Source organism: Cetorhinus maximus, chromosome 2 (genome assembly GCF_964194155.1).
Source record: "Cetorhinus maximus chromosome 2, sCetMax3.hap1.1, whole genome shotgun sequence".
Lineage (NCBI taxonomy): Eukaryota > Metazoa > Chordata > Chondrichthyes > Lamniformes > Cetorhinidae > Cetorhinus > Cetorhinus maximus.
The window spans coordinates 137,531,261-137,549,300 of record NC_135880.1 but is presented as its reverse complement, the minus strand read 5'-3'; the positions used below and the strand labels follow the sequence as shown (position 1 = coordinate 137,549,300).

The 18,040-nt window shown below is 38.9% G+C and overlaps 1 protein-coding gene across 2 annotated transcripts in view; it reads right to left on the bottom strand.

Moving 5' to 3' along the window:
- Positions 1-18,040, bottom strand: part of kcmf1 (potassium channel modulatory factor 1) — a 141,293-nt gene that overhangs the window by 108,053 nt on the left and 15,200 nt on the right. The window contains exon 2 of one of the 2 annotated variants that reach the window (XM_078569986.1): positions 2,895-2,960. The exons of the other annotated variant lie outside the window; for it this stretch is intronic. Coding sequence (XP_078426112.1) covers positions 2,895-2,916 — 22 coding nt within the window. The 5' untranslated portion in view covers positions 2,917-2,960. The remainder of the gene's footprint in view (positions 1-2,894; positions 2,961-18,040) is intronic. 2 annotated transcript variants of the gene reach the window in all.

The following is an 18,040-nucleotide window of genomic DNA, read 5'->3' as shown; positions in this document are numbered from 1 at the left end:
CATGACCCTAGAGTGCAGATATTATAAACTAGAATAGAACTTATAAGTTTATACATACAGCAAATATATCTTCACATAATAAAAAATGTGGTCTATTTTAGTGTTGTTAAGGCATTATTAAATAAAAAGTCCATTCTAGCACTAAAACATGTCAAATTTTTCATTGCTATTTTTGAAATTTTAATGAATTAAATTTCTGATGAGAGCAAGTCACTTGAACTTTGAATGTATATCAAACTAGGAAGTTATGACTCAGATCTATGGATGCCAATCACCAACATTCTGCCACTCCCCAACCCCAATCACAAAAAGCAAATCTGAACAATGACAAGTTGCTTAGGACATTGGTGAAACTATTTAAATACGCTGCACGACTGGAAGGGGCAACCTGGGATCAGTCTCTGGAGACCCGAATTCCATGAACACTTTTGTCACGGCACACAACTTATCCCAATAACATTTTCAATGATTTTCCAAGCTCCAGCTTAAGCAAGTGACAATTTGGATCAAAAATTCTCAGAGGAAGGAAGGAAGGAAAGAGTAATGATCAATGGGTATTTTTGTGATTGGAAGACCATTTCCTGCAGGGTTCTGCAGGGCTCAGTACTTGGTCCCTTGACTTGTGCTTCTGGACTGAAATATAGGGATTATGGGCAAAAATATTTTTTCAAAAATTGGTCATGTGGTTGATGAAGAAGCAAGCAAGCTGTTGACTGCAGGAAGATATCAATGGGCTAGCCAGGTTGGCAAATGAAGCACAATCCAGAGAAGTGAGGTAATGCATTTGGGGAAGGCTAACAAAGCAAGGGAATACACAATAAATAGTAGGATACTGAGAAGTGTAGAGAAACAAAGGTACCTTGGAGTGCATGTCCACAGATCCCTGAAGGTGAATGGACAGGTAGATAAATTAGACAAAAAAGCATACTTGCCTTTATTAAACTGAAACAAAGAATTTAAGAGCAGGGATGTTATGCTGGAACTATACAAAACACTAGCGAGAGTGAATGTAGTTCTGAACACCACACTATAGGAATTATGTGATTGCACTAGCGAGAGTACAGAGAGGGGGATGTTGCCTGGAATTGAGAATTAATTAAGATGAAAAGTTGGATAGATTAGGGTTGTTTACTTTGGAACAGAGGAGGCTGAGGCAGACCTAACTGAAATGTATAAAATTATGAAGGGTCTAGATAGAGTAGAGAGGAAGGCCCTTGGCTGAGGGGTCCATAACCTGGGGCATAGATTTGGTTAAGATATAGGAGACTTAGAGGGGGTTTGAGGGGAAAACTTTTCACCAGTGTGGTGGGGATCTGGAACTCACTGCATGAAAAGGTGGTAGAGGCAGATACCCTCATAACATTTAAAAAGTACTTGATGTGCACTTGAAGCGTTGTAACTTACAAGGGCTAAAAATGGGATTAGGCTGGATGATTCCTTGCCGGCCAGCGCGGACACGAGCCAAACGGCCACATTTTGTACTGTAAATTTCTCTGCTTCTGCAAACTTCAGCCTCATCCTATTCTTCTCCTCACCAACCTTCACTGGATCTACATGCCTTGTGTGTCATTTTCAAAACGTCTCACCTTGCCTCTGCAGCATCCTCCAGTCCTACGTCCTTGTTCATATCCTTTGCTTTTCTAGCTATGTACATCTCACCATCTGTCCTTTGGCCATCTTACCTATATTCTGGCATTCTCCTCCTAAATCTTAGAGGCTTACTACAACTTTCTCCACCTTCAAAAGCCTCCTTAAAACCTACTCATCAATTGTGCCTTTTTGCCCACCCACCTACCCCCAGCCTTCCACATTTATGCCTGATCACACTGGTCTTCAGATGTTCACTCACTTGACATCATGGCAGCATTTGAAGGAGCGCTAGTAAACTTGAAGTCAATGAGAATCAGGGGGAAACTCTACACTGGTTGGAGTCTCATCTAGCACAACGAAAGATGGTTGCTGTTAGTGGCCAATCATCTCAGCGCCAGGACACTGCTGCAGGAGTTCCTCAGTAATATTCGAGGCCTAACCATTTTGAGCTGCTTCATCAATGAACTTCCCATAAGATCAGAAGGAAGGATGTTCCCTGATGATTGCACCAGTACCATTCGCAACTCCTCAGATATTGAAGAAGCCCATGCCCACATGCAGCAAGACCTGGACAACAGTCAGACTTGGGCTTATAAAAAACAAGTAACATTTTCACCACACAAGTGCCCAGCAACCACCATCTCCAACAAGAGAGAATCTAACCCATCTCCCTATGACATCCAATGGTGTTACCATTGCTGAATCCCACTTGACTTCAATCATTTTTTGCACATGCACCCCACTGCTTGAAGGAAAAGAAAAGCAAATAAGTTTGGGTCCTACCATTACAATACTTTAAAAAGTAGTTTAAAAAAAACAAAATCCTTCACCCATGGTGTGACCTCTCACAATAACAAAGGTAGGATCTTTCAACACTGGGACATAAAACATGTCCTTTAAAGCATGCAATGGAAGCCTAGTAGTCAGTGTTTATGTGCGGTTCTCTAGTGACCTGAAGTTATCTACATGTTATACTATTGCTTCTACAATATTTGTAGTGAAACTTCAAGAGCTGCCACTGACATAGCAGATCATGTTTCAAGCAAGTTTCTGTTGCCTTAGCAACATCCAGCCACATATCCCTTTTGAATGATACCTTCTAGTCTTGTCCCCTTCCTTCTGAAGGCATGTCTGCATTGAGGGGAATTTGATTTTCTATTTTAATAGTTTATACCATTACTGGAAATATATTGAGATTTAATGCAAATTAATTCCATAGGACTGAGATATAACAGTGATATTTTGGGATTCTGCCATCAGCATTCTCCCTTTTCCTACAAGCATTTGGCTAACATAATATTTACCTTTGTGCTGGATCACTGCCATCCCATTTCATTTGAACATGTATTTTTGTTTGTTGAAAAATATACCTGGGGAGCAGAGGTTTAAATTTGTTTACTGTTCAATTTGTTGCAGAGTCAGACAATAATATTTTGTCTGTCTAATCTGTACAATAATCAATTTATTCTAATAATAAGACCAGGAACTGTCTGATGTTCCTGAAAAACTGTTTAGTACATTAGCGAGTTTGCCAATGTTTACAGTATTTAATAGACAAGTTTTCACAAACAGAAATTCTCAATTTATATTTTATGCAAATCTCCATTTTCTGATAAATTCAAGCTAAAATAAGATCCAAAACTGTTTCAAACCAAAGGGTTTTGTAAAAAACTGTATTTTCAACCAAAATAATGAGTGACTTGCCATGACTGACTTTGACAGCTGCCAATCAGAAGAAGGAGCCCAATAATTCTAAACATCTTTTAATTGAGTTTAAAATCACTTGTGTGTGTGGGGGGGGGGGGGGGGGGGGGGGCTTCAGTTTCTTTTCAATCTCTCAACCAGAAGTACATCCTCAGCAACCTTTTCCTTTTGTCTTCAGGCGTTGCCTGTGAGCAGTTTAATAATAGGGGTGGGGGGAGGAACAATTGCTGATATTTACCTGAAATAAAGCTTCAAAAGTTCAGTCTCTAATTTGTTTGAAAGTCTCTTTTGGGAAAAACAAAGAAATTCATATCTTCACAGGGTGATGGGACACACCTTCCTTTATCAACATATGCTAACATGCACTGGAAAATTTAGAAAACTCCACACGTTCAGAATGCACAGATGAGATTGTAAATTCTCCATCACTTCTGGGTAAAGATACCCAGTCAAAGTCCAGGCTTATGAGACAGTAAAAACTCTAAAGTACGCACTAAAGGACAATTGAATGGTGATTCCACGGTTAAATTTAATCATATTCAAAATATGTATTTTAATTTAAAATTTTGTTAGCCATTATAAATTTTAGTAACCAAGATAAGTGTCAATTTAAGAGACTTTTATTGTGCCCTTTTGAATAGCTTGTTAGGTTCTCAAGTGGTTATAACACCTGGTAATTTCTCTCTTGCAGTTATCTAGCGACTGACCATGTTTTTGATTCAGGTCTGATTTGCTGCTATTTCACTTTGAACAAATCAGGGAAATATGATAGCATAATGTTACTTTTCAATATAAATGTTAACATACCAAGCTTTGCACGAAAGCTGTGATCTAAGAAAGGGCAATATTCAGAGGGACTGCACACAAGACTTCCAATGTATTACTAGCAGATCTCCCGTTACAGTGCTCATGTTATTTTGCAGTTCATTTGAGCCATTCTTGTAAATTATCTCTGCATCCTCTCTAATGACTTCACATTCTTCCTAAAGTGGTTTGGACACTACTGCAGCTGGAGCTGAACCAGTGTTCCATAGGCATTTGCCATAACTACCTTGCTTTCGTACTTTTATGCTTCTATTCATGATGCCTAGGATCCTGAATGCCTTATTAATCACTTTCACAAACTGCCCTCCATCTTTCAATGATTTGTGCACATTTATCCCAACCTCCTTTAAAATTGTATCCTTTATTTTATGTTGCCTCTCCTCATTATTCCTACCAAAATGTTTCACCTCCAGCGCATCTGCATTAAGTATTATCTGCCACATGGTGCCCATTTCACAAGCCTGTTAATGATTGTTCAAAGATATTCAAATCTGCATCCTTTACACTGAAGGGAGCAAAGATGATGGGCTTATACTAGGGCAATGACTCAGGTGAGAGTGTGTAATGGTTTTACTGTGGACAGGTGTGATTTAGTAAATCAGTAGCTGTAGAAATGCTGTGATGTCAAAGACTAGAAATCACAGTGGTAAGACTGGAGGGAAAGCTTTTTTGAGGGACAAACAAAAGTGAGGTAGGGAGGGAGGAAGAGAAACATGGGTAGGAGGTTGACTTAAGGAAATGATCAGAGATCACCTCAACTGTGATAGTTACGATTGGAGTAGCAAGGGCCATGTGAGCCAACAAGGTCGAGTTGGCCTTGAACATGGGTAGCAGTGTTTATATGAAGGAAGAGATTTAGAGAGAGGAAAAGATGGCAGAAAACTCAGGCGTGAGAGAGCAAGAGTTGAGCCATTTCAACACTCCGCCCTGCTCTCTTGCCCACATGTCTGTCCTTGGCTTGCTGCATTGTTCCAATGAAGCTCAACGCAAACTGGAGGAACAGCACTTCATCTTCCGACTAGACACTTTACAGCCTTCCGGACTGAATATTGAATTTTAGATCTTAAACTCTCTCCTCCATCCCCACCCCCTTCCCGTTTCTTCCCCCTCCTTTTTGTTTTTTCCAATAATTTATATAGATTTTTCTTTTCCCACCTATTTCCATTATTTTTAAATGTATTTCCACCCATTGTTTATTTCTACCTTTTAGTATTCCCCCACCCCCACTAGAGCTATCTGTACCTTATCTGTCCTGTCTTCTACTCTTAATTAGCACATTCCTTTAGATAATATCACCACCTTCAACACCTCTGTTCTTTTGTCTGTGACAGCTTTTGGTTATCTCCACCTATCACTGGCTGATTGTCCCAACAACCCCCCCCACCACCCAAACCAGCTTATATTTCACCCCTTTCCTATTTTTACTTAGTTCTGTTGAAGGGTCATGAGGACTCGAAACGTCAACTGTGCTCTCCTCCGCCGATGCTGCCAGACCTGCTGAGTTTTTCTAGGTATTTCTGTTTCTGTTTTTGTTTAAGAGTTGAGATAGAGGTTGAAATCATCAAGAAAGGAAAATCACTGGTGCAGAGGCAGAGACAGGAAAAGCAGAGAACATTTCTCAGTGAGAAACATGATGAAAAGTACTGAAAAGCAATGCTTCCCAAATTTTTTCCAGGTGTGATCCTATTTTAATGCCTCAGACTTTGAGACACCCTTGAAGGGTGTTTTATCTCCTGAGCAGGGAAGTGGGGGGAGGGGTTCAGCATGGTGGGGACTGTTTAAACTGCAGGAGTTTAAGAAAAACACCTACCTTTTCATAGGCTTTTGTAGCAGCAATCAGTTCTCAAAAGAACTGTCCTGTTAGGCCACATCTACCATTAGAAATAAAAACATGAAGATTTAAAGGAGCCTTCCAGCTGTCGGCACTCATGTGAGCTCCACGGCAGCCAATGCTGCCTCAGAGCTCACAGCCCCTAAATCTTGTCTCGCAACCCGACCCACAGTTTGGGAAGCTCCGTGATAGATGCTTGGGAAAAGCTACTTTATAATCCTGTGCCATTTTGAAATGGTGCAGATAGACACATTTTGGGGGAAAACAAGAAAGCAGAGAAAGAGATAGAATTAAAAAGATGCTTCCATGCTGAATCACAAGCATTTCTTTCTCACACAGACATTCAGAATAACAGCTCCATCCACTCATGGACCAGGTTCGACAGATACACAGTGTATTATACAAAGGGTCAGAGGATAAAGTATAGCATTGGAAGTCCCACCAGAGGGTGCTGCGTAAAGGAAACCTGACACTGCAAAGAAGAAATGAATGTGCAATTTCTACAGAATGAAGCAAATGTAAAACTCTGTACAATTACAACCAATGTTTACCAAATCTATTATTCTCACTATATTTGAGTCACACCTGTATACAAAATTAGTAGCCTGGGTTTCACTGCAAATTTCATCAGCATTTACATAGCTAATGTGCCATTTCCAGTGGAATAAATTAAATTCTAGGAGAAAAATAGACATTCAAATAATGGGACAGTTTTGCCAGAAATATTCTTCTTCTGTTTAAAAATGTTAATTATATTCCTGACATGGAGACTCTCATGTAGAACTCTCTCGCCAATAAGCAGCTCCAGAAATGCCAAATGTGGAAATGGTTTCAATTGATACAAGTAACAAAGATGGAAAAGCAGACCAAATGCCACCAACTTTGAAAATCGTGCTACAAGATGAGAAGTCTGGTTGTCTTTAGATCTGCTTGAAGTGCTGAATGCTCCAACCCCTTCCTGCTCAGCTAGCTATTTGCAATCGAGTCATTCTGGCGTGTATAACTGACATCATGGAGGAAGGTCAGCTTGGGGGAAAAAATAGAAGAAACTCATACCAGCAATGTGATTGATGCTTAAATGAAAAACATCCAGTTAAGATGTTTTCTTCAATGATTTTAAAGTAAAAGTTAGATGCTTGAAACAAGATACCCATGTGCTTTGGACTTCCATCCTAAAAGTCTTACACTTTGGCACACATCTCCCACTTCCTCTACTCCATGCCTGCCTCTTCAATCACACCTCAATTACCTCCCTCAATCCCTCTCCAAAATCGCTTTTTTGGTAAAACATTTGGGGACATTTCCCTAAGTTGAAAGCATTATACAACAGCAACATTTTTCTTAAAAAAATGCCATTTCCCATAGAACACTTAGTCTCCTCATTAAAACCTATTAGCTTGCACTTGTGTATGCTAGATCCAATCATCCCAATGCCCTCCTGGCCAGCCTACCATCTTCCATGAGTTTCAACTTATCCAAAATTCTACTACCCATACCGTAACTCAAGTCCGTAACCAATCACCGTTGTGCTCACTGGCATACACTGGCAACAGTAACACATTGATTTTTGTTTGACATTTTGGTTTTCAAATCTCTCCATGGTCTCACCCCTCCCCAACCATGTAACCTCCTCCAGTCTGACAATTATCTGATATCCTCTTGCTCTTCCAATTCAGGTTTTTTTTGCAATTTCCCAATTTTAATCACTCCAGCGACAGCAGCCAAGCCTTCAGCTGCCTAGGCCCCAAGGTCTGGAATGTACTAATATCTCCTTATGTGACTCAGTGTCAACTATTGTTTGATAACACGCCAGTGAAGCGCCTTGGACAGTACTACTATTAAAGTCCCTTTTAAATGCAAGTTGTTGTAGGTGTTGTAGTGGTTATAGCACTGGACTACCAATTCAGAGGTTGAAAGTTCTAATCCCACCATATTGGAATATTGGAAAATTAAAAATTAACCATGGCAATTTGTGGGCTGGTATCATATTGAATGGCCATGAGAGCTGGCAGATTGTCATAAAAATCCAACTTGTTCACTAATGTCTTTCAGGAAGAGAACTTGCCACTCCTAACTAGTCTGAACATGTGACTCCAGTCCCGCTATATGTGGTTGACTCAATGCAACTAGGGATGGATGGGCAAGGAATACCGTCTTGCCAACAATGCCCACATCCTGAAAATAAATAATTTTCATGATGTACCTGCTCACCTATTTTCCTTTCATCCTTAGATACAGTTTGATTTTCCATTTTAAAATACTCTATCTGAATCTACAATGTAACTACTAAGTGTCAAAGCCAAATAGCAAAGACATTTTACTTGCAGACAAAAATTGAAAATTACAAAGTTCCTGTAAAAAAAACAAATTTTCTGCATTATTTTTATTCTTCCATGGGATGCAAATGTCACTGGCAAAGCCAGCGTTTGCTGCTTATCTCTAATTGTCCTTGATGTGGTGGTGGTGGTGGTGACCCACCTTCTTGAATCAGTCCACTTGGTGTAGGTACACCCAGAGTGCTGTTAGGAAGGGAGTTTCAGGCTTTTGACCCAGTGGCAGTGGTAGTGAAGGAGCAACAATATAGTCCCAAGTCATAATGGTGTGTGGCTTGGAGGGAAATTTGCCAATGATGTTCCCATGCGTCTGCTGCACTTGTCCTTCTAGATGGTAGCAATCACAGGAGGCTCGGCAAGTTGCTGCAGTGCATCTTGTTACATCTTTATATGATTTTAAATAATGTTAAAAGGTTGAAGATTCAAAAGTCTCACAATTCAGCTCTGTGTCAATAAGAGCCATTTGTCCTAGCTGGTTTTCCTCATTTATGTTGCTGCCAGCATTCAGAACTATGTCAGATAATTACTTGATGTTTGCCTCAGTTCCAAGCACGTGAGTTTTCAGACAGGCAAGTAAATAAAATTCATTCTCCCACTGCAAACATATTCAAGTTTCAACAGCAAATGGGCTACCAAGTAGGCCAGGAGTCTTGCTAGTGACACGTCAATTCGAGAGATAGAAATTATCTAATTGCCTGACCATTGAGTGGAATCATTTGGATCTTAAAATAAGCCTGTTTGAACTAAAAAGTGGCATCAAAGAACAAAGTGTAGGCAGACACAATGCTTTCAGCTCCTCAGATCTCTACTTTGGACTACATATTCCATGCTGGATGGCCTAAATGTGCTCAATGCAACCACTGTCCATATAACTTTTAAAAACAAGCTTGGCAGTTCTTTTCAGTACCTTTGACTAAGACTTAGGATTCATGTTTTAAAATCATACTGAATACAGTAAATCAAGTGCTGCACTGTTAATTTCATGCTTCTATACAATTATTTTACTTGAAAATAAGTCAGACTATTAATTTTAGCCTGAATGTAATGGTCTGAAAAGGTGATATTTACCCCCCTTCAGGAATGGACAGGAGAGTATATTGGTCTCAGTTGTGCAATAGCATGAAAAAAATTGGTCACATGGCACACTACTGCATTCATAGTATGCAATAAGGTGAATATCTCATTCAGTAGATGAATCTGCCTACTTACAAAAACTGCCATTTTGCTGTTAATGCGGGTTGAAAGTGCAGGGGCAAACAAATTATTAGTGACTCATTCATTCAGGACTCCATCTTCGCAATGGAAAAGCTGCTCTTTTAATCAAATTCTTCAACGTTTTTCCCTTTATGCTTTCTTCACTTTTGCTTTAGAATGCAGCAGTCCATAGACAACCACATGCCATGGTGTGGAACTAACAGTTTTAGTTCAGAGGCACAATGTATTCCATATTTTGAATAGTCAGGCTTTTGACTTTCTTTCCTATTTAAACATAGCACACCATGTACAAAATGTTTCCTCACTTTGGTCCCAAGACAACACCAAGGTACAATCTCCAACACCTCTGACTTACTAGCCTTAGCTACAATGCTGTAGGAGGTGCAGAGTGAAATGCAGGTACAGCATAAATTAGGAAAGCTAACAGAATATTATCATTTATTGCAAGGGGAATTGAATACAAAGTAGAGGGGATAAGCTTCAGTTATACAAGTATACAAGGCATTGGTGGGGCCACATCTGGAGTACAGTGCACAGCATTGGTCTCCTTATTTGAAGAAGGATGTAAGTGCATTGGAAGCAGCTCAGAGAAGGTTTACTAGATTAATACCTGGAAAGGGAGGGTTGTTTTAAGAGGAAGGGTGGGACAGACTAGGTTTGTAACCACTGGAGTTTAGAAGAGTAAGAGGCAACTTGATTGAAATATACAAGATCCTGAGGAGTCTTGACAGGGCGGATCTGGATAAAATGTCTCCTCTTGCGGGAGAATTTAGAAGTAGGGATCACTATTTAAAAATAAAGGGTTGCCCATTTAAGACAGGTGAGAAGAAATTCTCTGAGGGAATTGAGTCTTTGTAACTCTCTTCCTCAAAAGGTGATGGAAGCAGTCTTTGAATTATTTTAAGGAGGAGCTAGATTCTTGATAAACAAGGGGATTAAAGGTTATTGGGGATAGGTGGTAAGGTGAACCTGCGGTTAAAATCAGATCGACCATGATCTTATTGAATGGCAGAGCAGGCTCGAGGGGCCGAGTGGCCTATTCCTAATTCGTATGTTCATATTGCCAGATGCTGCTGCATTCAACTATAGCCAACTGGAGTGTTACAGGTTACCAGTCTTCTCGGCCGAAGGAGCTACAAGACTCAGATGAAGAAACGATAGAGGAGAAATTGAAGAATTCATGCCTTCAATAATGAAGAAATTCTCATCCTCAAACAACAATGCCAGAGGAATCCAACCTTTGACACATTACATCTATTCAAATTGAAACTGCCATACTACAACAAATGAAATATAAACAGCAGTCCAGGTGGAAAAAAAAAGTAGGAAAAGCGTGAAAGTTGATGGCAAATAACACATTTCTCCAAATAGTTTGAATATCATTTCCAATAACACCATAACACTGAAAATTAATTCAGAAGCAAACACTAGGTATCATTTTTACTTTCACATTTACAGGATTTGGATAGGCTAGACAGATTATACAATAATGGGAAAGGTGAAGCAGTGTATGCAGGTATCTCTAGTTTATCAATGAAATAAAAAATAGTAAACTCTGATCATCTGAAAAATAGTAAATAGTGTATGATTATGGAGCAATTTTTTATAATATTCCAATTAACAATAGATTAAATGGAGTTATAGACAATTTGACTGCATAATTAGTAGAGATAGCACAACAGCGAAAACACATGGTATAACTCTACTAAATGTAGTGGTTCCATGTCTGTCATTTTAAGAACATTGCCTGATTGCACCATTCCAAATTTGATAATAGCAGAGCCCTGCACATCATAACTAAGTGCACACATGGAGCTCTGCTCAGCAAACAGTAAAAATTGTATCTGAAAAAAACCACAGTTAGTTATCTTTTTAAAAATTGTCAAAAGACATGCCTGGGCCCCATTTAAACTTTGAAGTTCAAAAAGTTGGCTTTGCATCAGTTCCAGCAATGCCATCTGGAGTTCTCATACTCCATGCAATGGATCAACCAGCACCTCTAAGACAATAACAATTGCAATTTTCCAACAGTAAAGCTACTTCAAAGCAGCACCAAACCTACGACAAGACAAATTTAATCAACCTTGCCCTTCCCTGATGTGGCTTTTCTTGTCCCCGAATCAAAATAAACAGAACAACTAGACAATATTAATAGCAGTATTAACATTGTAACTGTTCTTCACTTAAAACATTACTTTATTGAGATTATGGTACTAAATCAATTCTTACTGTCATTGATGTACACAAATGCGCATGCTCCAAGCAATAAAGTCTGTATAAGTATTTTGCTAATTCACAACACAATTGTCTTGTCAATGAAATGCATTAATTAGTCTAATAGACCAAGCATCACTGATTTACTCTAGTCACTTAGCACTCAAAAGCTTCAGCTTTATCTTATAGCCGTCCTGAAATAAGATCAGCTTTAGCGATCATACGCTGGTGAACCTATTTAGCAGATTCCTGCCATTACCTCTCCCCATCACAATGTTACCACAAGATCCAAAGGAAAAAGCCAGAAGGGTTTTTTTGAACAAAGGGTTTTAGAACTAGAGAAGTTTGTCACAAGCAGCCAATGATGCAGAAATGACATAACTTGAAGTGGTATTAGCCAAGTATTTGTAAACAAAATTTGATAAAGGACACAGAGAACAAACATGGGAATGGGATCAGAATGATAGGTTCCACTTAAGGAGCTGGCACTTTACAGCACGGTCTCAACAGGTCTCTTCGGAGCTGTAATTTCTATTATTTCATGAAAATCAAACTATTCAATCAATAAGTGTAACTTACTACTGCTTATTTGGCACTGTTTCCCCTAATTATGTGTGTAGTTTAAATCCCAGATCACCTTCCAGAGCTTCACTGTGCTTGTATGTAATATTTTTTGCCATTGCTATCTACAAGGCCTCAATGCAAGCTCCAACCAGTTTTTGTTCAGATGTCTGTCACAACCCAATAGTAACCAGAGTATTAAACACAAAATAAAAACTTCACAGAACTCAAAAGAGATTGAAAGACAATGAAGATGGCAGTTTTGTACATCATAGAGCCAGAATGCAAAGTTACTTTTCATTAGAATAAATCAAATTCAAACCTCGCCAGCAGGTTTGTCTAACGCGATATGCCACATTACCTTTCTGAACTTTCCAAAACCTAGCAAAACTGAAAATGAGCTACACTGATAAACAGCCAGGACTGAAGCAGTCCGAAAGTTTGTATTGAAAGCCACTTATCCTGTGAACGCCAGCCATCTACATCATTAATGTTATGGGCAACTCAATGAAGATGATCCAGTCAATATTAAGCCTCAATAAGGAAGTGGAAGAACAAATTATGGAGTCATAAAATGAAACAGCACAGAAGGAAGCCATTTGCCCATCATGCCAGTGTTGTACTGATGTAGAGCTGTCCATTTAATTATATTCTCCTGCTCTTTTTCCATAGCTCTATTTTTTTTCCTTCAAGTAGCTATCCAATTCTTTTTTGAATGTTACTACTGAATCTGCTTCCACAACCCTTTTCAGTATATTTCAGATTATAATAACCCACTGGATTAAAAAACAAATTGTCATGTCATTTCTGATTCTTCAGCCAATCACTTTAAATCTACATCCACTGGTTATTGATCCTACTGCTACTGAAAACAGTATCTGTTTAACTCTATCAAAATGGTTCATGATTTTGAACGCCCCCCTATCAAATCTCTACTTAACCTTTAAACTCGAAGAACAACCCCAGCTTCTCTCCACACAAAGCCCTCATCCCTGGTGCCAATCTAAGAAAGTTTGCAGAAACGATTTACCAGGCCTTGACATCCTTCCTTTGCCTTTAACAAATTTGTGTTAACTTTCATTTATTAGCTCATATTTTCCTAAATACCAATTAATTTTGTCCCAGATTATTGCCTCAAAGTTTTCGCACCACCAACATTAGCTTGACCGGTTTATTAAATATAGGTACGATGTTTGCAATCCTCCAGTCCTCTGTCATCACCCACATGTCTAAGGCAGATTGGAAGATTTTAGCCAGAGCCTCTAATTTCCATTCTTTCTTCTCTCAGTAACCTAGGATGCACCCCATCCAGACTGGGTGACTTTTCTACTTTGAGGGCTGGCAACCTTAAGTACCTCCTCTATCACTTTTTTTTAAAAACTTTGTCCAATATTGCTGCTGCCTCCTCTTTTACTGTTACATTGATATCAGCCTCATCACTAGTGAAGACAGGTGCAAAATACTCATTCAGTACCTCAGCCATGCCTTCTGCCTCCTCAAGATGATGATCATGGTCCCTAATCAGCTCCATCCTCTCTTTGACTTAAACACAATTGATATACAATAACAACTTCAACCTACTAAAAATAAGATTTCAAATATAACTGACTGCAAGTAAAATTTGGAAAAAAATATATTTGATAAAAGAATTTAGGATTCCCTTTTATATTAGCCACTAATCTATTCTCACTCTCTTTTTGGCTGGCACTCTTATTCCCATTTTTAGATCTCTGTAGTTTCTGCATTCAGATCAGTTCTCCACTGGATACAATTGTGATAAGCCTCCTTCTGTAATCTTATTTTAACCCCTGCATCTTCAATCACCCAGGGATCTTTAACTTTGGATGCCCTACCTTTCCCCCTCACAGACGTGTCTCCTCAACCCATCTTCTCTTTGGAATCTCTTGGTCAACGTACACTTGTCAAAGCAAAGATGTTTACAAACAAGCCCAACATTCTGCTAGAAATAAAGTTTCAAACTTAACTAGTTACACAGAACTCCTGAAAAGCAACCACACTAAATCACAGAGGTTAATCTTTTTTCTGTACCTAGACATAAAAGCACTCAGAATCTAAAAACTCCACCATTCAGAAGGTCTTACCTACAAGGACAAGGTACAGACCTAATGCAAACATTGCAGCTTTCAAATTGTTTCTCTAGTGTTTCCCTACAGGATGACAGCAATTTCCTGTGTGCATGGAAATTGAACATTTCCTCAACAAATGAGGAAGTCAATTCAAATCTACCTAAATTATGCTACACTTTTGCTATACTCCAGAAAGCCAGTTGAAGGATAGTACTGGAGGCAATCTTTATCCAGTCTTATATTTATTTACCGAATGAAGCATTACAAACAGACACGTCCTAATTCAATCACACCAGTTTCAATTAAGTGCATCTTTATATGTGCTCAAGAGGTGTCAGCTGTGGCTCAGTCCATAGCACCCTCGCCTTTGAATCAGAGGGTTGTGGGTTCATGTCCCACTCCCGGAAACCAAGAACTGTGATTGTACTCGAAAGAGTTGCAATCTGTGACTGTTGATAACTCGAAAGAGTTTATATGTGCTCAAGTGAAACCTCAATTAATATTATTCACCTGCACATAATTAAACACAATTGATATACAATAACAACCTTAACCTGCTAAAAATAAGATTTTTAAAAAACTGGCTGCAAGTAAAATTTGGAAAAAATATTATTGGAAAGGAGGCAAAGTTGGTGTTTTTTGAACTTGTATTCAAAACACGTTCTGCATTAACAGCTCCAAAGTAATATTTACTCACTTAGGTCTTAATGGCCTTTCCAATGCTTAGTTGAGGTTACATAATTCTACTGATGGGTTTGTGTCGTTTCTCATTTTATATATATTGCCCCTCCCTTTTTTCTGATTGTATTAATACATCAGCATGGTCATTTATTTTTCATTTATGAAGAACAGGAAACGTTATCTTCATTTCCTCTACCATTTTGTTTGTTTCAGGTTTCCAGCATCTGCACTACAGTAAAACCTTTATAACCCAGCATGCATAGGAAATGGTGGCACCAGTTAATCAAAAATGTGGGTTAGCAGAGTTCCATTTACCAATGGAATACATCGCAATAATTGTAGCATGAACTAATATGCAAGTACTTAAGTAAAGGATAGTATTCTTTTTCCCTTCTAATTTTCAACAGTACATTAAAACAAAGTATAAATCAATATTCAGGTACAGGCCCTGGATAAGTTTGTAATTACTTCCAGTTGGTAAAGTGACAATTCGTATTAGGGTTAGTACAGAATTCTGGTTGGCAGAACAGTGGATAACAAAGTTTACTGTATTTTGTTTATAAAAGATAAAAATTCCCAAATAAATAGATCTGTGGGGTTCAGCTTTTTCAACAAAAAAAATTAACAGCCCCTAAGAAACTTTGAGCATTAAAAAATCATAAAAACACACAAAAGTATTGAAGTTCAATTTTAAAAATGCTCTTCGCAGTTGGGAATCAAACTCTCACCTGTGTGTTACTGGCTGATAATTGTTAGAAATTTTTAACAGTAAATACCCAATATGATCTGAGGCCTACAAAAATATTTCTGCTCAGTCACAGAATAATCTGGCAACACCCAGTGCTTTTAAGAAGGGTCTTCAGTCATAAGGAAACTAAATTGTCCTTTCTCCATCTCAATTCTCATACCTTTACATTAATACATGATTTAAAATATTTTTGCAGCATAGAAAAAACAACCAGCAAACTGCAAGTCACTCTGGGATTTTTTTATACATCAGTTAAAATCATTAACACAACTTCAGCAATATTTAGTTACAAAATAGACACAAAACATAGGAAAATCCAAAGACAACTACCCTGTGGATTTGTTCTAGCCAATAGTGTGCACAATTTTTTCATTACTCATCCTATTATTAAAGGAGCCATGGCAACATTGTGATCCAAGAATCAGTTCAACTGCATCACTGGCTCACTTTGAGAACTTGGTTTTGGATGCCAAGCAGTTGGTATAGTGGTAGAAAATTTTAAAGTCACCATTCACTTTTGGATTATAGTAATTTAAAAAGTAAAGCTAAGAAGTCTAAGGCGAGGCAGAAACATCTGTTTCTCGTCTACCCCCTCGCTCCAAAAGGTATCTTAGTGATCTTGTGCAAAATATGAGCTTCTCCTGTTTTATGTAAACTATCAGACTCCAGATGATTTTGCACTGCCTATTTTAAATGTTGCTATTTTATGAGTAACCTTCATGTACTGCTCTCTCTTTGGTTGGAACTTGTCAGATTGAGTTCCAATTATAATTAAGAGTGCAATCATGAGAACTGGCTCCCCATGTTTACTTTGGCAACTTAAGTTCAACCATAAATTGGTCATTATGGGTTTAGAATGCTGTCAGTTACAGGTATGCCAGGTTACTTACACTAAGGAGTGCAGTCAAGAGAGGGAGAACTGTTGCCTGTTCTGCTGCACACCTATAATGTAAATGCACCTTCAACAAGCTGTTCTACTGAAAATCTTTTAGATCAACATCCACAACATGACAATTCAGAAGCAATCAGTCTTGTTTTGCACCATTCCAATACTGAATTTTGCCAAATAAAACTCCTGATCAGCATCCACAAGTGGTAAGGGCAGCATAGAATATTGATGAAGGAACTCACTGACAGGTCTCATCACTGATAAACATGAGCAATGTCCACCTGGGTGTATAATGTCCACCTGGGTGTATAATGAGTACTTCTCTACATTCTGCTTTTAATTCTTTCACTGGATGTAGGTGTCGCTGGCTAGGCCAGCATTTATTGTCCATCCCCAATTGCCCTCGAGGTGGTGGTGAACTGCTTTCTTGAACTGCTGCAGTCCATGTGGTGTAGCACATCCACAGTGCTGTTAAGGAGAGAGTTCCAGAAATTTTTTCTTTTAAGGTCTGAATGCTAGGGTAAAGGCAAGTAAAATGAAGGTATACACTTTCATTGTAATGTGGGCCTTCCCTTCAGTGCCAACATAGTTAGCATATTTGCAAGTTCCCGATAGAACGCAACCATTTCAGTGTAGTGAACGTGCTGAGATAACAATAACAAGTAGATCCTCTCTCAGCGTGCCTATTCCACAGTATTATGAGATTTGTTTACACTTGATGTGTATTGTCCTATTCCAGTTTAATTAATGCTTTATTTTTTTTGCTTATGCCAAGGGAGGCAGTGGCATAGTGGTATTTTCACCAGACTAGTATTCCAGAGACCCAGGGTATTGCTCTGGGGACCTAGGTTCATATCCCACCAGTAATAGGACGTGTCCCATCTGGACTGGGAGACTTTTCTATTCTGAGGACTGCCAGCATTTTAAGAGCCACCTTTTTATCTATTTTTATCAATGATTAACTGTTTCCTCAGATTTCTCTTCCCTGGCCCCACCTTACCAAATGTAAGAGTTCCCGTATTTCATGCTGTCAAAGATCAAGACTATCGGTACAGCTTTCTCCTCCTTCTCTGCACCGATGAGAATAATAAGATCAATCTCCCACACATGCAACCCTTAATCCATCACTCTGCACTCTTTACCATCTTTCTCCCTGGCCTCTCCAAACTCAGCTTTCCCACCAAGCCCAGCTCCTGCTCTCATTTCCTTCCCCATCCCACTGAACTCCTGGCTTCCCTTTCTGGCCCTCAACTAGCCACCATTGTGTAAATGGCTATTTACTCAAATGTTGTTCATCCCTTTCAAAATGACCATTGACCAGGTCTCCATCTGCAACCCACCTCCCCAATTACTGCCCCGTCT